Source organism: Pagrus pagrus (genome assembly GCF_965226575.1).
Source record: "Pagrus pagrus genome assembly, chromosome: 12".
NCBI lineage: Eukaryota > Metazoa > Chordata > Actinopteri > Spariformes > Sparidae > Pagrus > Pagrus pagrus.
Window position 1 is genome coordinate 4,744,782 of NC_140196.1, and position 25,707 is coordinate 4,770,488.

A 25,707-nucleotide genomic window follows, 5' to 3' on the forward strand; every position below is an offset into this window, starting at 1 on the left:
AAGTCCAGTATTTACACCCTTATCCATGCAGAAATCTCCACTGTAGCTGCTGAGCTAAAAACCGTGAGCACGCACCTGTTCTGATGAATGTGCACAAACTTTCAGGTGTGAATAACATCTTTTTTAATCACAGTTTGGGATCTCAGGGCTTACGGGGACTTGCACTAAGCCAGATGAGGTGCACGGAGCCATTTCATGGAGGTTTTTGGGGGGGTTTGAAACAAGTCCCCATCAGCTTCAGTTGTTTAGGAGAGTGCTGCAACGCTATTTTGCTGGGACGCTTCACAAATGTTTTGTGGGCTGCGAAACTTCACCCGACTTCATCCCATCAACACTGGGGGGAAGTAATTAATGACTTAATTTTCATTTTTGGGGAAACTGTTCCTTTAAGAAAAATAAATAATAAAATAAAATAATAACAATAAAGTTATTACCTGAGTTTTTTCCTCTGTGTTGATCATGTTTGTTGTTTATTGTGACCTGTATACGTCACAGCTGTGTGTGTGTGTGTTTATGAGCAGGGGACCGTTAGCACACATCCGAGGTGACGACGGGTTCACGTTCCCCCGGTGTGTTTGTTCCTTTGCCCTCTACGTGCCGGGGCTCTTCCTGTGTGGGCGGCGTCTAAATAAGAAGAAGAGGTCTGTCGAGGCTGGGGCATTAAAAAAACGACCCAGTAGCGGCTGTAACGTGTCCGGGCGGGTTGGGGAGTCCTCGCCTCACATCTACTTTTACTGAACATTTCGTATATGAACAAGAAAAGTGCTGTAAGGTAACCGTTTACGTCCCCGTGCGAGGAAACGTTACGTACGCGGCACGTCGGGGCGGTTAGTTTATTGGCTAAAACAAAGCGGACCCTTTATAACAGTTTTAGCTAGTCTTCGCCTCAGTAAACGTTAAAAGAGGACACTTTTCTGGGGCAGATGTTACTCTAAACCAACTGAAACGCCAGTGTAACATCGAGAAAAGGTAAGTGTTGTTATTTTAACCCACGTTTGTCACATTTAACCAAAGTCTGTCGTGTTTAGGGCGACTGGAAACACTAAAAGACAAAAGGGGAGAAGCGAGGAATGCTTGTCTTCAGGGGCAAACTTTGGGTGTGGATAACGATAACTATGCTATGCTAGCGCTCGAAAGACAGTTATGTTAGCTTATTTCCTACACAGTATGTTTTTTTTCTTTTCTTTTTTAAGTATCTTGACACGTGAAATGTTGTTTTATCTCAACCTACACCTCAAGTCTGCCCCCTCAATTACTGTTAATGTGGGGGGCTTTGTACAGAAAGTAGGCCATTGAGCCGCTTTGTATGGCCGAAGAGGGCAGTATGGGTGGTTGAAGTGTGAGAGGATAATTTATTATTTATCTGTAACTTACTGGATAAACCGTCAAACACCATTTTTCAAATCATGGTAGCTTTTAACCGAAAATCAAAACTACCTCAGAGGCTTTAGCAGTTCTTACTTGTTGTTTTAAAGCTGATAAAAACGTGTGTCTCTGGTTTTGTAGTGACTTTTCTGCCTAAAAGTATTGTGTTGGATCACGTTTGCATTGTTGTCATGTTGCTGTAATGGCCCTACAGTGGGCTATGCTTTATTAAAGTCAGCAGAGTTTGACATAGCAGCCATTTTTTCTCAAACAAGACTATTGTGATTTATCTTTAACATCTACTCATCTAACTTCACTTTTGTTAGAAGTTTTGTACTGACATTTTTAAAATATCCTAAAAATATACAACTTTGGTTCTGTCCCTTTTTTTATAGAAGCTTTTAAATGCGAAAGAAAGATCGAAATGTAACACTAATCATGAGAAAAAGAGCACTTGATGTGGACTTCCTCTTGGTTTCAGAAATACGGACTACCTAAATCAGGATTTCTTTTGTCCTTCACTGGAAAGTGAAGATGCCGCCTTGTTTTCTTGAGGAATGCTGCTGAAGCACTTGGGTCCGTTTTGTCTGTGTTTGTCATTTGCAGATGTCTTTTACATAAGTCCAAGTTACGCCAGAAGTTTCAAACCATTTTAAGTTGAACATGACAAAGAAAATCAACAACTTTCCTGTTGTAAGTCAAAGTCCTGAAACTAACCACTGTTGAACTCCAGTCTGGTCAGCTGCATTATGAACTGTACAAACTTGTGGTTGAGGATACAGTAAGACCTAGGCGTCTTAAAGAAGGCCATATTGGTTAACCGGAATCAAGAGTCTCTTGTTCAGCCATGCCCACTGCTCTGATTCAGGACTGTTGACTGTGTAAGTAAGCTGGACAGGATTGGTCTTGTCTCCCTCACTCACTTCCTGTAAAGGAATTGTAGCCTGAGGGGGTGTTTTTTTCTCTCCCTTGTATATCAAGGAGAAACTGGATTTGTTAAACTAGTAATCTGCGCTCACTAAGTTCTTGCTGCAAGGCCTCATTTAGCCAGATAGGGGAAAAAAATGCCTTTGGTTAATTACTAGCTCGTGTTGGCTTATAGGCAGCATCTTAATGACATAGCAACGGCAGCGTATCGAGGTGCTAAAACACATATGTCTTTGATCTCTGACAGCATGTACAGATCACATGGATTATTATAATATACACCAGGCTTGGTAATTGTAGACATGAGGAGAGTCGTGTCTGTCGACTCCCTGTGGATCACTGAGTCACTTCCCTTAGTTACATTGTTGTGACGTTTAAACACAGTGAGCCTCGCTCGGATAGGAGCTAGGAGTGTCCGGGGTAGTTGGAAGGGTCATTCAGCGTTACTCAACACCAAGCCCTTTAACCCGACTTGTCAGATATGACTCATGGGTGACGGGCCTTCCAGTGATGGCCAGATGAAGCATGTGGGAAGGGGTATGTTTGATGATACATGATCAAGGTTTAAACATTATGCTCTCATGGCTCCATCCCTCTGTGGTAAAATGTTGGAAGGCCTCACAAACCACCTGAGACATGCGGTCGATTACAAGTTAGTTGACTGGTAGATTTTAGTTCATTCTTAGAAGCACAGAAATAGCTGGTAGTGGACCGTACCTTAACAGCACAACCCTCTCTAAAAAAATACGAATAAAGGATCAGGTCATGTAACTTTGACTACGAGAAGACCTACATAAAAGGGGCAAGTAAATAATTACCAAAATAGTTTTTTGATCAATGTCATAGTTGACAACTAATCAATTAATCTTTTAAGTTCCAGCATGGCCCCACCTCTTACAGAGCCAAAGATGTAAAAAAAATATTAGCCTATAGTTCCCATGGAGGACAAGATAACTTCTTTATAAGGCCTTTGTAAATGACTTTATAAGGTAATGGAAATTAAATCCAGCCTCAGAGAGTTATTAATGCACAGCTGTTAAAGGGAAAAAAAGCCCAGGTATCGTTTTAAATCTTCGCTGTAGGGAATTCCGCAAGGGCCAAAAATTGTCATGAAACTGGCTGAGTGAACACTGGGTTCACGTCTGGAAGAAGTGGAAAAAGCACCCCATATTTCAGTTACATAGTTTTTCCGCGACATAGTATGGAGCCAGTTCAGAAGGAATGCGTTATCTCATCTCTCTGGGGACGGCAGAGAGATCGGGATCTCCTCCGAACGACAGACGAACCTCAAACAGGTCTTTCACTTCTTTCAGCAACTTAAACTCTTTACAGAATCGGTCTGCTTCATCTGCTGGGTGCAAAACATGTATGGCAGTTTGATTTGGAGATTTGAACATAGCTTTTAGATGTTAAAACATATGTGAAACATGTTAATGCATGTCACAATGATCACATTTGCTCCTTAGTTATCATTTACTTTTTTGGGTTTGGCTCGGTGATTTCACTTTATTTTCTTTATTGGCATGCTTGTAATGTCAGATTCTTGGTTGATAATGATTAATCCACTATTGATGAATCACGTAGAAGAATTTTATCAAGATTATTTTAACCGATAGACCTTAAGGCAAACAATATTTTGCATCCCTTTGCCTCCATTAAACTTTTAAGTAAAAACTTAACATGGCAGCCAAACATTCATTGTTCTGGGAGAGGACAGTAAAAATGTCCACTTATCCTTTAAACTGTTTTTACAGTCAGCTGGATGTCAGCTGGTCAAAATGTTAACATCAAATCGGCCACATTCCTGTTCAGTTGCTTTGTCTTTGTCACAACATGGATAAAGAAACAGACCTCACCTGTTAACACTCAGCTAGCTTGACTGCACTTTTAAGTTCAGTATCAAGCTTTATGGCAGCTGTTCACTAAATAGAGGAGATATTTTTGGACGTAGGCTGGGTTTTTCCTTCAAACATGCTGTGTCTGCAGTCAGAAGCAAAGTGTTCTTCCTGATCCTTCAACAGCCTGTTGGAGAGAAAAGTGGTGTCTGGGTGTGGTTTAATTAAGGAAATGGATGCGGACTCATGCTGTGTTGTTTGGGGACCTAATGGACGGAAAGTGGACTGTGACTTCCAGCAGCAGGTGGGGGCCGGCTGGCTGACCGAGTGGCAAACAGAGCAGGGGGGATGGGTACCCAACTCATTTTGTGGACTACCAGATGACCCACCCAGCGTGAACAATGCTGACTTGTGTTGAATGCCACCTTTCACTTTGCAGGACTCTCATAGAAGATTTTGGTGTTTCAGTGCAGCATTCATGATTTGATTACACAAAACTGTATTTTCTTTAGTTTTCATCCCCTTTTCTTCTTCTGCGTAATGAGGTACAGTATGTATAAACAATTTGGAGGTCAAATGTGAAGCTGTGTGATTTCCCAAAATCTAATTTTTTGAAACATTTCTCAGCGATATTGATAAAATGCCAGTTGAAACAGTATCATGAGGTGATCACACTTTAGGCACAATCTGCCATAAATAAGCCCTTAATCTGTTATATTTTTGGTTGTAGGATCAATGAATGATCATCATATATGATTCTGTCCATTAGACCAAATGTATACATGGTCTAATGTAGTTTGGTGGATAAAGCAAAGTGGATAGATTTAGAAACAGTCAGTTGATTAACTAATTTGTAGATTGACAGAAAGTACTATAGTAGTACTTTCAGTAATCGACTAAATGTTCAGTTTATCATTTAGGTCATGTGAGATAAAAATATAAAACACAGAAATGATGTAGAAGTAACAAAGACAAACAAAGCTGCAGTAATGGAAATACTGTATAGTGTCAGTATGAGTAATGTATGCAGTTGAAGTGTTGAAATGATAGACAGTATTTAAACAACAACATGCAAGTTCATATATGTCATGTAGGTGTTGGGTCACTTCTCTGTTCATGAGAAAGAAGTGAGTTAAACAGGGTTAGAGATGCACAGTGTGGTTAACCTTAATGCATGAAACAAGGAACCATTGGGAAACCGGTTGTGGTAGCTTTTGCAGTTCCTTCCACTTTAATTTGTCTGATGCATGCACAAAGAGGAACGATGAGTATTAGCTATTTTGTGTTTGTACTGCTGGCTAATGTAACTTGCTTGTTTACTGACAACTTAAAAAAAAAAAAAATCACATTTGTTTTGACACCTCTGTCATTTTTGTGATCAGCAGAGGAAGCTATGCATCAGCTAAACGTACCCTGCAGGAAACACTTGCTGTAGTTGCTCCCGTTATGAGACATTTGTCAGGGGTGGACATGAGGGAAGGAGCAGGAATGTCATATTTTATTAATTACTAATGGTATATTTTATGTTAGTTTCCTTTCTGTTGTCATACGTTTTTGGCAATAAACCTGAATTTGAACAGTACGTACCATATACCATTAACGCAGCCATATCAAGCAGCGTTATGAGGCCTATTTGTTGAAGCGTGGTCATCCACAGTCTCAACATGGACTTTGTTAAAGATTACTAAACATTCACAGATGTGCCTTGCCGCACCTTCAGACAACACCAGGCTTGTCTGTTCAAAGCCGCATGAGCTGCTGCAACAAGTCATAGAGGGGTCAGGAAGGCAGGTAATCTGTAGAGTTTATAAACACTTTCTTCAGTCTGATCATACAACTCTTTCACATAAGTGACCACCACATATAAGCCTCAAGACCACCAGTTACACTTTTTTTTTTTCCTGGTGGCTTCCAGCTGAAGACAATTCTGTGTCTGTAGGCTTAGTTTTTCAGAATTTCAGTGAGTGGCTCCATCAAGAGGAAGTCTCCTGCCCCAGACTTTAAATAGTGAGTTTCCTGAGTTAATGACAGTCATTAAGTTAGTACAACACTGTCAGTGAACAGAGGAAGGGGATAAACAAAGAAGCAGTGGTGACACATGTCCGCACATTCTGAGTCAAAGCCCTCATGTTCAACTCCTGTTTTTAGGTGTGACTGAAGCTGACCCGAGACAGGATAAAATCTCTTTAGCCTCATTGGTATGGGGTGGACAAATAATTAGAAACATCTCTCAGGAAAACACAATGCTAGGATTTCCCCCAGGAAAGCGGTTAGAAGAAGTGGTGACCGCTGACCACTATATAACTCCGTCTGACCACAGTTATTGATGCAGACTCCATTGAGTGAAACATACGTGTCCGACTAGGGGTGAGTTTTTCTTTTAACCCACATCATTCCCACCTGATTTTTATTAATTGAGCTGTTTGGGTTTTTTATTAATATTATTATTTTTTGGCTGGTTAGTAGCACCTTTTTTGTGAACAAAATAACAAGATGGTGATTTCTGTTTCTGGCTAATCCATAGAATCAAATCCTTGAAAAATCCAGAAATCAAGGTGCTTTATCACATTGATGTAAAGTATCTTGTGAATCAAACATTACCAAATCGTAGTCTTCCTTATTTTATGTCTTTGCGCGGCCTCTCTTTCACTGAAGGAATGCCACTATCAAGTAGGCGGAGATGTCACAAACGGAGTCGATTATTTGCAACACAGCTTCATCATGTGTGGGCAGAGGAATACTCTCTGTGAATTTACATCAGACAGAGTGTGGCTCTGGTCCCTGAGGCGTGCTTCAAGACAGTATATTGAATCAAAACGCCTCTGACCTGTCTGAGACTGATGGCAGCCAGTGGACCATAACAAGGAACGTCGTGGAGGATTGAGTTTCAGTCTGCTCTTCCCAGCAGCTGTTGGAAGAAATTCTTGATAAAACATTTGTCTGGGTCTATTTCAACACAGCTTGTGTTGAAAACTGGGCTTATTGTATTGGTTTTCAGCAAGCAGGTAGTGTTTACATTCAGACTACTCAACAGAAAAGCATAAAAATGTAAAAAAAAAAAAAAAAAAAAGTGAAGACAATGGGTTAACATCATCTGTGCTGTTGTGGCAGGTTTGATTTTGGACATGTTTTGATTCATTTGGATTTACTTTTCTGTAAAAGCATGATACCAGTGAGCAAACACCAGAAATGTAGGAAAATACAATAATCTATAGGTTCTGGGGAAAGGATGGTCCCCTTTAGGACAGAGCACACTACATTGTATAAAGCCAAATTCATACAACTTGACCATGCATGACATTCAAGTAAAGAGTTAACCTAGAGTCATCGCAGAAGCTGTGGTAGCGGTTTCTTTGAGCAGTTTTTCAAGTTAAAAGAACCTGTACAGCTGTGTCAATCTCATGCACACTTGTCAATCCAGTCTGCAAATGTCTGATTGGCATTTTTTTGGGCAAACAGCCGCCATAACCATATTTGTCAATGTGGGCAGCGAGTGAGAGGTCAAAAAAGCCACTGTTACACCCAGCGGATATTGTCTAGTTTGCAGTTTTGGTCGGAAATGTCTCATTTCATCACATTCTCATATTTTCCTATTTACAGAGTTGAAACAAGAGAATCTTTTAAACAAAAGATTGAATCCCATGATCAGTTAGTAAGATAGTTTTTTGGTCTTTTTCAAATTTGGGGACAATTTTATACCTAAAAATCTTAAACCTGTTACATCGGAATAAGGTTTTATTAGTATGTATGCTCTTACATAGCAAGTTGTATTGGAGAGAGCTGAGCAGCTCTGGTCATTATTAACAGACATAGAATGATAAATGAAAAATGAAATGACGCTAACATTGAGCATCACGAACACAAAGTATGTGTCGTCTATGTCTTCTCCAGCCTGACCATACAAAGTCATGATTCAACGCGGTGTGCTGCTGTTACTCTAAATATTAGGCTCTCAGGTTTGTCATCGCGACGACTCATAGGCCATAGTTTCTGCTTGACGATGGAGAGAGAGAGGGGTTAAAACAGGAGTATGATTAGACTCGGACTTTGTAAAAGAAAAGTAAACATATTGTGTGAGTTTCTAAACATTTTGTCAGTTGTGTTTTCGTTCATCATGTAACACTTAGTCATCTGCCACTGATGATCATCAGCTTAGACTTGAGAGACCGTTTACTAAATTGATTCACAGTATCTGGCCTCTGTCAGTGTTCACACTTAGTGCTAGCACGGAAATGTTGTCATTGATTTTTATCAACTGATTTGTGGGACCAAAAAAGATCAGCAGGTTCAATGCCGTATCGCTATACTTCGGATTAAAAACATGACATTAATGAGATATAGCTTGTAGATGATATGTACTTTTCTGTTCAGGAGTTATTAGGGTATTTTCTAAAAGCTGTCAGGGGAATTATGTTGCATTGGAGGTAATGTGGTGTCCTTGTAGAGACAGTAAAAGGTTGATTGTAGAGCTGCAACAATTTTATTTATATAAGTATTTTTTTCACGAAAAAACGCAGTAAATATACATATTTTCTGGATTCTTTACTCATCTGTGGCGGTAAACTGAATATCTATGGGTTGTGGACAAAGCAAAACATTTGAAGACGTCATCTTGGGCTTTGGGAAACACTGATCGACATTTATCACCATTTTCTAATACGAATTGTCGATTAACAGATTAAACAACATTGATAATACCGGTAATTGTTAGCTGCAGTCCTAGTTGAGTGACAAACCCAGACCGACTTTTGCTAGAGGAGTTCATTCGAGAATTCCCTGTCCAGTGTGTGAAGGGGATTATTGATTAGAGATGCCACACTGTGTGGTGAACACAGACCAGTATGTATACTTGTTAACTGACTGGAAAGTAACCGAGACACTTCTTTGACCCCTTTCTCTCTGCAGAATTCACTACACACTAGTTGGCTTTCTTTTATCATGTGTCACAGTCTTGTTTATAGACGAGGCCATCAGTCTATGTCTGCCGGACGTTGCTATCAGCTCTTATCAGCTGTGACGTTCACTGGGTGGAAGCAGCACAGACTTTTATGTCCCGCCATTTCTATTGAACCATTGACGTCTCCTTCCAGCGGCCATAATAATTCAGTTATTACTTTTGAGCTGTTCTCAGCCGTCCTCAATGCTTTGGAGCTGAAAAGGAAATAAGATTCTTCATGAATATTTTTTATTAATTTCCCAGAGAGCTGTGGTAACAATGAAGAAGCAAATAAAGACAAGTAGATCAGTTAAAGGAAGATTTTTTTGGGAGGTGTCTGAAATAGTTCATTAAGCAAGCCTGTTGCTCAAAGTTATGATGCTCCGGGGGGGTTCCCATACCTCCCTAATGCCATTTTGTGGCACACAGGCCTTGGAGACTCCGAATGCCTCCCAGTCTGTCAGCTCTCTGCAATTTGCAGCCCTGTGCAGGCCAACCCCCTGTGCGGTAAACAAAGCTGGTCTTCAGGAATGTTGGGGAGGAGCCCTAATAGTGTAGCTAGCTTTAATTTTATGAAGCATCTTGCTGGCTATGTTGCGTGTTGAAGATTTTGTCCGTCTTGCCACAAGTCCTTCTTTGTGTCAGAGTTTAGCTAGCAAGTATGTTTAAAAGGAACCATTCTTACTGATCTACAGAAAAAAAGTCAACAGAAAATAATTCTCACATGTTGCCCTGTGGCCAGCTGTTAATAGGCATTTTAACAATTCAAATAAACATTATAGTCTGTTTCTGTCACATGTCATACTTTATGAATCTCACGCTGTTCTCCAAATGTTTCAGTTTGGCTTTTTTTTTTTTTTTATCTAACATGCTTTGCTGACTCTGTTTCCCGCAGAAGTATGATAACTATCACTAAAGCACTAATGGGAAACTCACATTTAAGTTGCCCACTAGGCCTCTTTTCACAGGATGTGGCTTTTTTTTTGTTTTTTTTGTAGAAGCCTGTACCCTCTGACCCACAGCACTGCAGCATGCATATTACAGCTTTTCAGAGAGCATCTACTGAATGATGTACAGCCACCAGTTTTAACTCTACTTCTCTCATAGTTGACTGTAAAAATGTCCTTTCTTGTTTAGTGGAAATATAAATAGCACTTTTATCCATTGCCATGTGTAGAATTTCTAAATTGGCTATTTTGGGACACAGCTGTTCACTTAGAGACACTGTCTGATTTCCTATGTATATTTTACTTGGGTAAATACACAGACTTTCTAAGTTTGAGGATTGGGCAGACAGTCAAGGAAGTGTGTCACTGGAGTTGTGGGGAATGGCAGACATTCAGGATGAGGCAGCTTCACCAAATATGGCAACACACACACACATACATGAACTTACTATGTCCTCTTTGTTTTCTGCTATGGAGTTGTGATCTTAACTTGACTTTTTTCTGCGCAAAACTTGCTTAGTAAAGGACCTCTTCCAAGTTGCAGACAAACTAACAAACTTCAGCCACTTTGAAGATTTCAATCTTTCTTTAGTCCTGTTTTTGGTGTTGTAGCTGGTTGGTTAATGTTTAGCAGCTTTGCTCAGTGATTGTGGTGGAGAGGCATCATTGGACTGCTTAATAAACCACAGTTATTCCTCCTCAGTTTGCATTCTGTGGCAGCTTGAAATGTCGGTCATTTTAGGATTAAAGCCTCTGCTGCTGCTCTGTTTCAGTCATTACAAGTCTGCTGTTAGACTCATTATGAGTCACTTTGGATAAGACCAAACAAATCCAGTGTAACTGACTATTCTCTCATTTATGCAAGGGTTTTATTACTTCTTCTGAAGCTTGTCCATCATCCTCGTGTCTCCCGTGTCGAGTCTTATCTGACATGCCCTGTCAGGATAACCACCTACCTGTATGTAGGCCTATAACAGCATGAAAGTTTCCAAACCGCAGTCAGAAAGCAAGTATGTAGTACGGTGGTTCGTAACAGCTGAAGCCAGCTGACTGTGGGCAAATCATTCCTCCATATATGGAATAGGGAAAATGAAAATTGCTCCTCCTCTCTGCTGCCTAACGGTAACTGACGTATTTCACCTCAGCGGGAGAATGGAGCCTTAACACACAGGGCATGATAGGTGTTGGGAAGACAACATTATAGAGTGTGTTTTAACCCAAATGTTTTCATTCTGGTGGTCTCATTAAAATGAACGCTACTGTTTTAAGAGTCACCAGGCCATGAGAACCTTTTCAAGGGGGGATATCTATGTTAATGGTGCACTTGGTAGTTGAAAAGTTTTTACTAACTTCCATGTAGGCGAACTTGAAGTGTCCACTGTGCAGCTGTGTCACACAGAGAAATGTAAATATTTGATCAGCTGACAACAAAAACAAACTTTTCTTCATGTGTGCACGTAGGAGGAATGAATACAGAGGATTCTGACTGACTTTGGAAAAATGTGTCGAGCAGTAAATGTTGTTATATTTCTTTCATGTTGATGTTTCTCCTGGTTTCAGCTTCCAACACTGAGGTTTTTTTAATTTGTCTTGTTACAGATGGATCTGCGGTTACTTTTAATAGCAACGCTATCAGCAGTCCTTGGTGGCAGCTGGGCACAGCAAGGTGAGAACATACATACATTCAGTCAAAGTTTGCTCTATTTTTCTTAACCATTAAATATTAGCTAGCCCAAAGTGTAGCATGTTTTAAGCGTTGTTAACAGACCCTCTAATGCAATGCAACTTAGAAATCATTGTTGTACTTGAGGTGTATGTTGATTATCATGGTTTAACTTCTCAGTTATCATGCGTGCATCGGGCCAAATGTTGCCCTCTCTGTTAAGGATTGTCCAATTGATTATCAGAATATGTTTTTTTTGTTTGTTTGTTTTTGTACAATTAAGTGAAAACAAATTAATTTAAAATGAGATACTTGAGCTCTGATGCAGCCACCTCTCAGTGGATGCAGTCTGTGTTCACCACTCAATCAATCAGATTGTCCAGACCGTAACACTAGCTGGTTGCTTACATGTCTCGAGGCTACTTACAGTAAGTGTTGAAAGGCCACAGATGGGCCAAGATAAATGCATTTGCAGACTGGTGCATACTGCTGGGTAGCTTTATCTATAATAATAAATAATAATTCTTCATAATAGTTCATTAATGATTTGTATTTATAATCTAAATCTGTGAAAGAAGTAGCACGTTCTCAAATAAAAGTAGACTGGAAGTAAAGTAAAAGAAAATGGAAATACTCAAGTAAGACACATGTACCTTTTAAAAGTACAGAAGTTCTGTAAATCGTACTTGTAATTTTCATTTTTACTGAAAATGTATATCACTTCCAAATATTGTTTATTTATTTGTTGATTATTAATGATCTGTTTAGGTATCTTCCCTGATATCGGTCGTTCCATGCTCTCTTGTTTTAGACTTCAGTTTCTTAAGCACAGTGCTCTTCAGCATGCTTTTATCTACTTTGCCCTACAAATCTTGTATTCCTCATTCATGGTTTAATGACTATGTGGGTCCTTTTAGCTAGTGGTGGGAGGCTTTTTTTACAGGGTGAAGTCATCTCTTGGGGAGCTGCCTAGAGCTTTTCTCAGCATGACTCAATGTTCTGAACTGGAAAGGGGATGTGATTTGCGGCCAAGGACTGAAGCTGGTTTGAGTTAGTGAACTAATGGAAAGTCTGTTTTGTCATCTTGGCTAAAATAAGTTTTGTTGTCTCTTACAGAGGGGAGCATATGCATCAAGAAGAACGCACAGTCATGTGGGGAATGCATCCAGATCGCGGAGTCGTGCGGATGGTGCGCAGATGAAGTGAGTCGAATCACATAAGCTGTCCGCAAAGTATTTTATCCCATGAAAGAAAAATTATCTTGAAATCTTAATCTGTGGGTGTGGCAAGTTCAGTGTCTCCTCTGTGATTTGTGTGGCAGCGTTACTTAACGGTTGAATTGTGCAAATACAGCTGGTAGTCATCATCTGGTGCATGGAATGATGCAATCAGTAAATAAATATAAAGAATACATTAACGCGAGGCAATTAACGCTGATGCACCACTGTGTAAACGGTGTTTTAAAACATGCATGGCTGAGGGCGGAAACACCTCCAACTTAGACAAACACCTGAAGGACAAGCACCCAGACCTGCACACTGAGTTCAGGGAACGACAGGTAATTTACTCATGAAAAAAAAAAAAAAACCCACATTCAGTGCTAAAAGCAAGCGCCACCCCCCTTCACTCTTAACAAAAGTAGCTCTGGAAAAAAAAAAAAAATAGAGCTAGTTTATTTATATTATATTAGGGCCCGAGCAGGGAACCTGCAAGGACCCTATTGTTTTTGTAGTGATCATTTTTTGTCCCAAATGCCTGAACATACCCCAAAACTCTCCAAACTTGGAATATATGTCCCACCTGGAGAAAAATTTTATAAACTGTTGGCGTTGTGAATTTCCATCACTAGGTGGCGCTATAATCAAGGGAAGTGCGTTTTGGCTTATAACTCCCACATACTTTGTCGCACATTCAAAAACCACAAATCCACGCGTTCCCTGAATTCTGTTGAATCTCGTGATGTAGGCCATGCTAATTTGAAAGACTTGTTTTTTACGTTTTATATCTCTAAATATTTTTTTTAAATTTTTATTATTTTTTTATTAATTTTTATATGTAAATATTAGCATGTTAGCTCAATAGCTTCCAGGTCATGTGATCAATTGACTCAAAATCATGTTGGGATCATGTAACTACACTGGCTGCATGAGATACACCTCTTGTTTTTACATTTTACATCTCTAAGTATTTTTTATTAATTTTTATTAATTTTTATATGTAAATATTAGCATGTTAGCTCAATAGCTTCCAGGTCATGTGATCAGTTGACTCAAAATCATGTTGGGATCATGTAACTACACTGGCTGCATCAGTCATGGGTCACCAGATTTGGCCCGTAGCACGTTACACATGAGTACGATACTACAACTGCCCTACAACTGATAGCTCAGTAGCGCCGCCTAACGCCCCCTTATGGCTTTTCCCATTAATTTTTTTTCATTTCTACGCCTCGTACTTTATTTCACTAGTCCTACAGATTTAACGCCACAGACTTCACACTCGCTAAATATCATCTTCAGACCTGGATGATGACACCTTGTCAAAAGCTTTTGCGTCCGATATACATATGTATCATGACCAGATGCACAAAATACCCCTCGGCACCGAAACCCTGACAGAAGCTGACTGAGGCGCTACCTTTCGCTCAGCTATGTGCTGTGACGACAAACATCATCCAATTCACATGACATTCACAGGCTGTTTTCTCCAATTCATACATTACAACATGACATAATTGATGGGTGAGCTCTAGGGCCACATAATGGACAAACTTGCCCACTGCGCCTGCCCTCCGACGGCACCACGGCCCAACGTACGTGGGGGGGCGAGGGCCCATTCATCGCTGCTTGCAGCTTTAATTATATTTATATTTTCACAGTGATTTTTAAACTTTTTGCCATACATGTAGACATGCTGATTTACAATAAATCTGAAGTGGTCCCTTAATTTTTTTCCAGAGCTGTAAAATGCATACATGCATGATCTTTATAAAGTAACAAACTTTTACATACACATTTAGCCATTTAATAGTTATAAAGACTAGTAACATACCATTTAAAGACATTGGTCCTACTTAAGACAGGCTATATCTAATGAAAATATTTTTTAGGTTATGTATCTCAATGTAATTAAGGCCTCAGCTTGTATGACAAATGTATCACCTTGATTTTATTTTTCACTGCAGAGGTCTGGTGCTTCTGGTCCAGATAGAGAGAAAATTGTGTGCATTAGAAAAGCTCGTCTTTGTGGTATTTTATTTTATTTACTGATTAATATGTTATTGTTCTCAGATTTTCTATTCAAATAAAGTAGTAAAGTAATGACATTTTTTGCGTTCTCTTTTTATTTGAAAAAGTATCGAAAAGTATCGAAATACATGTTGGTACCGGTACCGATACCAAAATGTTGGTATCGTGACAACACTATCATAAAGTAAGGAAATACTTTTACTTGCTTCTTGAAATTCATTGCCATGTTAACTGTGTATACTAGACAAATCTCTATGTATACATGCACATAAACTGTACTTACCTTATAAGTACATGTACAAACAAATGGAGAGTAGAACTAGAGAGTTAAGAGATTAAAAAGACTTGCTGTCTCTTGCCTTTTGACCAAAGACAAGTAAACCACAATGACCTCATTAATTATAAACTTGAGTGCTGCTACTTCTTGTCTTGCCGGGTAAAATAAAATGTTTGTTCATCCATTAACAGCACATATGTAAGTACAGTACAGTGTGGAGGCTACAAAGTGCATCACAAACATATGTTATCGCATTCTATGCAATAAATGTTTGTTAAGTACTTATTTATTTCTTAGAATGTGTTGTGGTGAACAACAAAAAAACATCTCCCAGAGTTTGGTGTTTTTGTCATTGGGCATCTGTCAAGACAGAGCTGCATTCCTGTTAAATCTTGCCTGTACTTCTCTATCAGACAGCTCACTCACTGCTATCCAGCCGTGAGCGTATGAAATTACAACATTACTGCAAGTTTAAGTCCAGTCATGTTTGGTTAGGTGACGCTTATCTGCAGCGCTGAAGTGCATTCGATTGATCTTATGCTTACAGGGCATTTGATGTTCAAAATGAACCAAAAATCTTAAAGGAATAGCACTACAGAACAACTCGTAAATACTCCATAAACAAAGTTTATGGCACCTTTACGATCTGATTTCACTGCATGGATGAAAACTATGAAGGTTGGGTATGCTGCCCACTGCTGACAACATTATGTACACTATTTCCTCTATGATTGAGATTGACTTTTAGTCATTTCTCACCTACTCTTTGTACGTTCTTACTTTTACTCACCCCATGATCTCAATCATCTTCAGAACAATAGGTGTCTTTCTTCTCTGTGGTTTTCAAACTTTCAAACACATTTTATCTGATGTGTATGGCGAGGCCTTTGTGGGTCATGTGGTTATGGAAGAATTAGGTCAAAGAACTATTTTTGTTTTGACTGCGTTCATTGTCTCAAGTTCTCCACCACTGTGCCTTGTGGGATATCATGTGCATCCAATATATACTGTTAGCCAGGATTCCCAGTCATCTGTTCCTTCTCATCTCCTGCTGCCCGAGAACAATGGCTTAAAGAACAGACAGTTAAAAGGATAGTTTGGGTTTTTTTGAAGTGGGGTTATATGACATACTCATCCATAGTCAGGGTATTAAGTAGGGTAGATGGCGGTCAGCACAACCCCAGTTTGGAGAAGCAGCAGGAGCACTAGTATAGGAAGCTAAAACGAACTGCTGTAGACAGGGAGGGGTCAACAAAATGCATTTTAGCCCAAAATAAATCAATATCAGATGTGTACACTACATTTTGAATATTTTCTCTTCTTAACCTTGCCATCTATTTATGCTCTCCTCGTCCCTGTAACACATTTGTCAGTACTGTACTGTCATGTACTGTTTTATCGTGCTAGTTTGTCAACAAGTTTCTACATGCTAGTCCCAGCAAGACAAATTCCTTTAAATTTACAGGACCTTTCCAGATGTTTCTGCACTTACATCACCTGAGAAAATTATCTTATATTTTTGTCTTTGGGAATTTGAATCAGTTGAAAATACAAAAAAAACACTATGTTGAACAATTGGATCCTCACAAAAACTTCTTGTGCTATTTCACAGAACTTCCTCACTGTGGGTGAATCCAAGTCGGCTCGCTGTGATGACCTGGAGTCCCTGAAGAAGAGAAATTGTGCTGTGACCAAAATTGAGAACCCACGTGGAAGCATCGACATCAATAGGAACAAGGATGTCACCAACCGCAAGAAAGATGTGGCTGAGAAACTGACCCCTGAGCAGATCACCCAGATCCAGCCCCAGAAACTCACCCTGACACTCAGAACTGGTAAATATCCAATAAGTCTTTAATTGAGAGTTTCACAGCAAACCATCTGTGTGAATAACAGTAAATTAAATTCCACACAAAATTGTTATTTTTGTCCTTAAGGTGAGGCCCAGACTTTTGATCTGAAATTCAAGCGTGCTGAGGACTACCCCATCGACCTGTATTACCTTATGGACCTCTCCTTCTCCATGAAAGACGATTTGGAAAATGTCAAGAACCTTGGGACTGACCTCATGAGGGAAATGCAGGAGATTACCTCAGATTTCAGGATTGGTAAGCAAAACACAACCCCAAATAAAAGAAGAATAATCAACAGAAAAGCTTTTTTATTATTGTTACAGATATTTTTACAATCCTGAATAAAATACGTTCTCCTTTTAGGTTTCGGCTCATTTGTGGAGAAGACAGTCATGCCTTACATCAGCACCACGCCAGCCAGGCTCATCAACCCCTGCACAGGGAACCAGAACTGTACCAGCCCCTTCAGCTATAAGAACGTCCTGAAGCTGACAAACAAGGGAGACGAGTTCAATAGGTTGGTCAGTCAGCAGCAGATCTCAGGAAACCTGGACTCTCCAGAGGGGGGTTTTGATGCCATCATGCAGGTGGCCGTCTGTGGGGTAAGAGGAGGCTGACGAGCTTTTCCATTTGTAATGCTAGTTAACTCTATTTATGCCAGAGTGAGTAATATAACAAGACGGCTCTGTTTTTCTTCCCAGGAGCAAATCGGCTGGAGGAACGTGACTCGTCTGCTGGTGTTTTCCACTGATGCTGGTTTCCACTTTGCTGGAGATGGCAAACTTGGCGGCATCGTCCTGCCCAACGATGGGAAGTGTCACCTGGAGAACAACATGTACACCATGAGCCACTATTACGTATGTAGTTTTATTTATTTAAAATGCATAATGTATCCAGGGAGAGTTGACTGAGCATGTGTGCTGTTTTCAACTTGACTTTCTTTTACTTTTTGTCTAAATTTCTTCTTGACGTAAAGTTTTTCTTTTGACAGCCTAATTATGCTTTTATTAATAAGTGTGTGTTTTTTTTCTCTACCTGGGTTGTTGAATTGTTTAATAGGACTACCCCTCCATCGCCCATTTAGTTCAGAAACTGAGTGACCACAACATCCAGACCATCTTTGCTGTCACTGAGGAATTCCAGCCTGTTTACAAGGTGAACTTCTGCTTGTAGCATTTTAGCTATCATGAAAATGTTGACTTTTTAATTTACAACATATAATTCAAATGAAAGATGCATTTTTACCAGTTGTTCACTCTGTTCTTACCTTTGACCTTTGTGTCTCTTTCAGGAGTTGAAAAATCTTATTCCTAAGTCGGCTGTTGGCACATTGTCCTCCAACTCCAGCAATGTGATCAAACTCATCATTGATGCTTACAACGTGAGTCCAACTGCACATTCACGAAGGAATTAAGAAATAACTTTCAATTTTAATTTCATCGTATATACTTGGGTTGTTTTACAATGTTAGACATTTTTGCACACAATTTTGCATCAGTCCTGTGGGAAAATGTCCTACATCTTTTTTTCCTCAGTAAATAAAGATTAAAACCAATCAACCACAGCAGGTTATGAACTTGAAAAAGTTTTGCCAAGACAAATTCAAAGTAAGAAATTGGAGGTACTTTCCCCGTGATTCACTATACTATGCACACATTTAGGTTACATTAACCATGCCACTCCCTAACATGCATATTATTGCAACGATGCACTGTAAAGTCTCTCACTAGCAGCTGGGTTTCTGGGATCCAGCTGGGATCTGTTTTGATCAACATGTTTTTATGCACAGGTGCATTACTGTCGCCATAAAACTAGAGCTTATAGTGACTGTATGATCCCTCTTGTTTTGGACAGTCTCTTTCATCTGAGGTCATTCTGGAAAACAGCAGGCTGCCTGAGGGAGTTTCCATCACCTACAAATCCATCTGTAAGAGCGGTGTGGAGGGAACAGGGGAGAACGGCAGGAAGTGCTCCAACATCTCCATCGGGGACGAGGTACACATGATCCTTTCTGTTGCAATTTGTGTGCGTGTGTGAAAAAGATACAACTGAAAAAACATCTCAGGTCTTGGAGAACCTAGATGGCAAAGCGGGGAAAAGTATTGCCACCACAACACGAGAAGTGCAAGTGCTCGTTAACTGGCAGCAGTGTTACTTTATAGTAACACTATAGTCTGTTTCTGTGTATGAAGCTGGTAAAGATGTCCTTCCTGCTGAATCTAAAAAAGTCACTTCAAAACAAACAATAATGAGCAACACATCACAAGCAGATACCGGAACAATAACACTTCAAGGCATCCTCCTTAATAGTTTTAATGACCTTATAAACTCTCCTCTGGTTTCCAGGTGTCTTTCAAGATTTCTGTTGAATCCCAGAAGTGTCCGTCTCATGGCAAGACTGAGACCATTAAAATCAGACCGCTGGGCTTCACCGAAGAGGTGGAGATAGTTCTGAAATTCATCTGCGACTGTCAGTGTGCCAGTGACGGAGAGCCCAAAAGCGAGAAGTGCCACGAGGGCAATGGGACCTTCGAGTGCGGAGCCTGCAAGTAAGATTCCCATGGATACATTATTCAGACCAGTGTTCTGGTCTTGAAGTACTTGTGCCTCAAACATTTAGTATACTTTTTCTGAAGTGTTGAATTTTACTCTGCTGTTCGACTTTGATGACACATATTATTACTGAAGAGTTTAACCTCCTATATTCTGTCAGGTGTAACGAGGGACGTATTGGGCGTCTTTGCGAGTGCAGCAAAGACGAAGTGCGGACTGAGGACTTGGATGCCAACTGCCGAAAAGACAACGGTACAGATATCTGCAGCAACAACGGTGACTGTGTCTGCGGCACCTGCGAATGTAAGAAGCGGGAGAATAATGCAGAGATCTACAGTGGGAAGTACTGTGAGTGCGACAACTTCAACTGTGATCGCTCCAACAACAAGCTCTGTGGAGGTGAGGATTGTAAAAATACAATATTTTGAAAAGACTTGCTGCAATTTTATTGTTAACTCTGTGGTAATTTTGTCTATGCTTTACCAGGACATGGGCGCTGTGAATGCAGGAAGTGCATTTGTGATGCCAACTACACAGGTAGCGCTTGCGATTGCTCCCTGGAGACTTCCACCTGCCTCGCCAAGAACGGGCAGATCTGTAACGGCCGCGGTAGTTGTGAATGTGGAATCTGCAAATGCACCGACCCCAAATTCCAGGGTCCAACCTGTGAGATCTGTCCCACCTGCCCCGGCGTCTGCGTTGAACACAAGTGAGTCTGAAGCTCGCATGCATGGCTAGAACAAGAGGTTTTTCTGCCTTCTACCAATGTACTCTACTGAATAGAATGCAAAGCGGAGAAAGACTCAATACTCCATCTATTTTTTCACAGAGATTGTGTGCAATGCAAAGCATTCGGAACCGGTGAGAAGAAGGACACTTGTGAGCAGGACTGCCGCTACTTCGATATGAACAGGGTGAAGGATCGCGATAGGCTGCCCCAGCCCACAGACCAGAGCTACCCTCTGACTCACTGCAAACAGCGTGACGAAAACGACTGCTGGTTCTACTACACCTATGCCATCAGGAACCAGACCAAGGAGGTCTTTGTGGTGGAAACACCGGGTATGAGTGGACTGCGCATTTTGCATGAATTGTTTTCCAAAATGAAAACCAGACAGCAAGCGCCATTAGTCAAAGACGCACATTTTATATTTTGAAACTGGGCTATCTTGTCATTTAAGATATTATTTCATGAACTTCATTAATGGATTTCATTTGTTTTCTGTGTTTTAGAGTGCCCGGCAGGACCTGACATCATCCCCATCGTGGCCGGTGTGGTAGCGGGCATCGTGCTGATCGGCCTCGCCCTGCTGCTTATCTGGAAGCTGCTCATGATCATCCACGACCGCCGAGAGTTTGCCAAGTTTGAGAAGGAGAAGATGAACGCCAAGTGGGACACGGTAAGTCAGTCACAGTAGAAAACCTGGAGTGATAAGTCATGGGAACGTTATCTGGGGCGCAGGCTTTACTCTTTTCAACAGTTCAGATAGTGTTTACCTGAAGCCTTCCAGCTGGTTTTATTTCAGATGCATATTGGTATTAAGATAAGAATGCTTACTTGGGGGGGGCGGGGGGAAATATTCTGGATATCCTTAATGATGAAAAGGATCAGCTTGGAATCAATTCCAGACTTCCATCTCTTGAACTGTATGAAAATGCATTAATCAGAGCATTTGTGGGTGTCAGTTCTGTAGTTAAACATGTAAAGTAATCAGCAGGAAAACGTCAACAAGGTGCGTAAAGAGAAAAGCGATTTAAACCAGATGAAAGTGGAGGATCCCTGATCTGAACCACACCTTCAGCTCTGTGGCCCTCAGTCTGTCCTTAATCTACCTCAATGCAGTTTTGTTTAGTCTTCATTCATGGAGGGAGCGGCCTTCCCCTCAGCTGACAGTGCTGCCTCTCGCTGTCCACATGCTACAACTGCACGACCATAAAAGGCAATGAAGCAGAGAAGAGGAGGACTGCTGGGTGACCACTGATGGAAAACTCCACTAGTGTGGAAGTCACAGCAGCAGTGTTTATGGGCTGAGGGGAGGAGACAAGCATTCATCACAGGCAGTGTTTGTGCCAGAGGTTTTCCATGTTTTTGTTTTATTTTAGTTTTGATTGTATATCAAGTATAGTTTAACAAAACTTAAACAATATGAAAGGATTTAGAAAAGTAAAGATATCATACTGAAATGTGATGAATCCCATATTACTGGAAATAACAAATAACCCACTATTAAAACAGAAAATGAATCTTGAGTAGAAATTTTCCTCGGTACTGACCTTGTTGTTGTAGATGAAAAAAGGAAATGACTGTTGAGAAATGGTGAGCATAGCAATACAACAATATTTGGTTACTGAGTTAGTAACTATACTTTGTCCTTTTCTGCTCTGTGCTGAACATTTCCCTGCATACTGTGTCTGTCCTTTACACCTCTTTTTTTCCTGCTTCTCTTCATTTCTTTTTCTTCTCTTTTCATCTCCCCCTCTCCTTCTCCATGTTAGCAAGGGAACCCCATTTACAAGAGTCCTATTAACCAGTTCCAGAATCCCAGCTATGGGAGTAAAGACGCCGCTCTTTAGGTCAAAGTTTGTATCACCTGTTGGCAGTGTGTGCTTGCATGTACTTTTCTCTGTGCAGAGAGTCAAGTTACACCTTGACTTAAATGAAAGGTTTGGTGTCTGCATGTTATGAAATTAGCATGGTTACCCACTGGTGGCAAGTGGTTGGTACTGGAGTTGGTGTGATGTGTTGATGTTATTGATAAAATTCCCAGGTGAACAACTTGTTAGTAGTAACAAACTAACAACTAACTAAACAAGTGTTTTTATTCCAACTTTTTTTCTCTAATGTAGATCTACTCCTTATATTTAATGCATAGTCGTATATGTTGCTCTCCAGTGAAATCCACATAACTTCAATTTGGTGATATCTGAATTTATGGGGTTATATATAGGATTACATGTCCCTTCCTCCATGAGCTAAATAAAGCATTTGAAAAGCCGAGTTTTTAAGAATATCTGTATGATCTAGTTACACTACTTTGAGGAAAACCTTTGAGAAAATAGAGAAATATTAAACACCGTGCCCCATTCTCTTTATCACCTCATTATGGAGACTTTAGTGCAGCTGTGCTCTTCACCTCCCCTCGCCATCATAATTACTGTAAACAACAAACTATTGGGTATTAAATCACCTTACTGTCATTAGTAGTAATTTACTTACTGAACTGCTTTCTGACACTGTAAGCTAAAGAATGCTAATTAATGCTCTCTCTACCTTTAGTGAACTGCACTTAAATTCAAATATAAATGTGAAGTTGACAATATGCAGTTCAGTTAATGTAGTCGTCTTAACCACAGTTTCATTACTATTTCATCAGCACTATCACACAGCACCAGTGATAGTGTGGATAAATATTAAACCCTTTAAAGCTGTGCAGACGCTCCATGTTTATTAATGTTGGATGTTGTGTTAACTCGAGCTACATGTTTTTAATCACCTTTTATGCTCACATAGTATGGATCAAGTGATCAACCATGACCTAAAGCACAGACTGAGTGTAAACATGAAATCTGAGTCCGTTTGTCCTCAGTTTTGACAAAAAGAGAGAAAGGCAGTGTTACTTGTTGCACTTCTACTATGATGATAAAGAAGAAACATATGGAGCTTCAAACGCCTGAAATATGCAGTCTGATCAGTTTTCTATCACAGCAGAGTCTCAGTCAAGACTACATTCTGACTATTCAAACAAGTTTACAACAGTTTACAAAGAATCTTTAGATAAAAGCCAGGAGGGAACTCAGACCGGGAGACTGCTCAAATGTCTGACATCTGACCAAAATCTCTGACCTGCTAGAAATCTAACCAGTCATTCAAGAGGCAAATTGTTCTTCATTTAAGAAATGATTAAGGCATCGTGACCTCAAACTGCATTTGAAACGACAACTGATCAGGCAGAAATTGGGCCAGATTGTAAAACTAGTCGACACCCAGTCTGGGGCTAAAATGTGGCTGATCTGTACAGCGTCTGCCTGACTTTTCCATATGTGTCTTGTATAAACAAACTCCACGTCAGTGTGCTATGTGTAGATTGTAGTTGTTAAGGATTAGAGTTGACAGAGTGGCACTTGACAGTCGACTGCAGCAGTCAGACTTAAGCTGCTAAAACCAGGGCGACTGTCAGCTCCAGCTCATATAACATGTTTGACCAAACTGTCACAACCAGCCAAGTGGGTGAGAAAGACAGTGTGACCACACCCTCCCCGCAGGCTTTTCTTGTTTGCTTTTGTACTGTATGAATTAATCATTGTTGAGTTCACCGCTATTGAAATTGTGTTTCTGTGACGTCACAAAAAGTTTGACACGTGCTGTGATTTGTTATCCTGATCACAGCTGTTGTACTGACGCTTGTTTTGTTCTGTTTCTCAGGGTGAGAATCCGATCTACAAAAGTGCCGTAACAACTGTCGTCAATCCAAAGTACGAGGGCAAGTGATGGAGCTCAGCCTTCATCGTGACAACACTGTATGGAGAAGAATCCGGGCTGATTGGACGGGAGGGGCGGGTTTTATAATGCTCTCACTGTTTGTTTGTTGTTGTTGTTGTTGTTGTTGTAGTCACCAAATGATAGCGATGCATTTTGCCACTATGTCAGTTTGTTTTACTAACGTGTTTTTATTTTCTATGCATCTTTCTTAAACGTGTACAGTCTGTGTAAATGTGGGGTTTTGTTTTGTTTATTTTCCTCTGCGGAACTTGAGAGAATGTGTTGAACTGAATTGTAGTTTTTCCGCCACAGGACTGGCAAGGTAACGGAAAGCCTGGCTGTGCCTTTTTTTATATAGAACCATCAAGCCATCAGTGTTTTGTTGACGGTTGAGTTGGATGTTGATAATGGGCAACAAATGAAGAGTTCCTCTCCAAATAACGGCAACCTTATCAGCCGATGTTTAAGAAAAACACAGAAGGTTTTAATGCTGATTTGTCGGAGCAAAGGTCTTTCTGTGTCTGTAATCATGTTGACTCTTTTTAAATGTCTCTGGATTGAAACTCTTCAAGCGTAGCGCCAGTTGGCCGAGCGGTAGCAATGAAATGTGTACAGTATGTTTTGGTTTCTGTGTTAAGCCATATATGTATTCACAGAACAGGATTGAAGGCGTTTGTATGCGTTTTTTCTGAATGACGTAATCCATCTGAACAATCAATCGAAATGTATCTTTGTCTAGAAAAGATATTTTCTTGCCTTTCTAGAGTAAAGGACATCAGTGTACAGTAGTGTTACTGTTTGGCTCCAGGTTTTACTTGCTTAATTTAAAGCCAACTCAGGTCCTTAATTCTTCACAGCAATGCCAAATACACGCAAACCTGCCTTATTCGCTAACTAAATTTTGCTTATGTTGAAGTGTTTTATTTGTAGGATATGAATTGGAGATGGGTCCCACTTTTTTCCTATATGTCAGTAATTCCACCCAACTCTCTTGTGGTGCCTCGATCAAACATTTTTTTATTGAAAGGAAATGGTGATAATGTCATTAAGTCTTAAAGATCAGTGGTAAGGGAACACTCTCCATAACTCCAGGATATTTGGGTTTTGTAAAGAAAAGAGAAAAAAAAGGTTACGACTATCACCGATCTTTTTAAGTGCCTTTTTTTTTATTTCAACACATTCACATTTGCAATTCTGTATTTCTGAAATTATTTATTGAATAAACATTGCAAACAATTTTACCCCTATATTGTAAAAGTGTTACTGTGGAATTACTATTTTGTGGGTTTGTTAATCTACATGCTGATGTGTTCAGTTTGTCTCGTTAGCTAAAAGCAAATGATCTGCTTTTGTCCCTCAACAAAGCTCAGCACCGATGGCAAGCGGTTACTGAGTCATGCCTTCCTCATCCTGACACATGGAAGCAGTGGGAACTGTTGGTTCATCAGCCAGATGAATCGTCAGAAGAGTTAAAATTGTATTTGCTCATGACTTGAACTAAATCGACTGTTAAAATCCCTAGTATTAGTTTTAAAATGAAGTTGTTCACCATGTAGAGAGTTTGCTAAATGTTGACACAACTATAAATGTTTTAATAAGGGCATGGCATCTTTCTAATCTGAC

The 25,707-nt window shown here is 40.1% G+C and overlaps 1 protein-coding gene across 2 annotated transcripts; it reads left to right on the forward strand.

The window, feature by feature from the left end:
• The first annotated feature begins 664 nt into the window (after positions 1–664).
• Positions 665–25,331, forward strand: LOC311267162 (integrin beta-1-like). Of its 2 annotated transcripts, none has more exons than XM_084370048.1 (16): positions 665–969; positions 11,610–11,676; positions 12,790–12,875; positions 16,811–17,033; positions 17,136–17,306; positions 17,415–17,653; positions 17,753–17,908; positions 18,111–18,206; positions 18,343–18,432; positions 18,906–19,046; positions 19,398–19,600; positions 19,765–20,003; positions 20,091–20,313; positions 20,434–20,666; positions 20,838–21,004; positions 22,101–24,027. In XM_084370048.1, the coding sequence occupies exons 2-16, from the start codon at positions 11,610–11,612 to the stop codon at positions 22,176–22,178; spliced, it is 2,412 nt and encodes an 803-aa protein (XP_084226174.1). In that variant the 5' UTR covers positions 665–969; the 3' UTR covers positions 22,179–24,027. The 2 variants fall into 2 exon arrangements, with proteins under 2 accessions (XP_084226174.1, XP_084226173.1); XM_084370047.1 differs by lacking the exon at positions 22,101–24,027 and adding an exon at positions 24,028–25,331 and having other exon boundaries at positions 666–969.
• Positions 25,332–25,707: the final 376 nt, after the last annotated feature.

Excerpts from the sequence above, each read along its gene's own strand:
- LOC311267162 (XM_084370048.1), top strand. The coding sequence starts at position 11,610 with ATGGATCTGCGGTTACTTTTAATAGCAACGCTATCAGCAGTCCTTGGT. Across the intron at positions 11,677-12,789 it reads TGGCAGCTGGGCACAGCAAG|AGGGGAGCATATGCATCAAG; the intron begins GTGAGAACATAC and ends TGTCTCTTACAG. Across the intron at positions 19,047-19,397 it reads ACATCTCCATCGGGGACGAG|GTGTCTTTCAAGATTTCTGT; the intron begins GTACACATGATC and ends TCTGGTTTCCAG.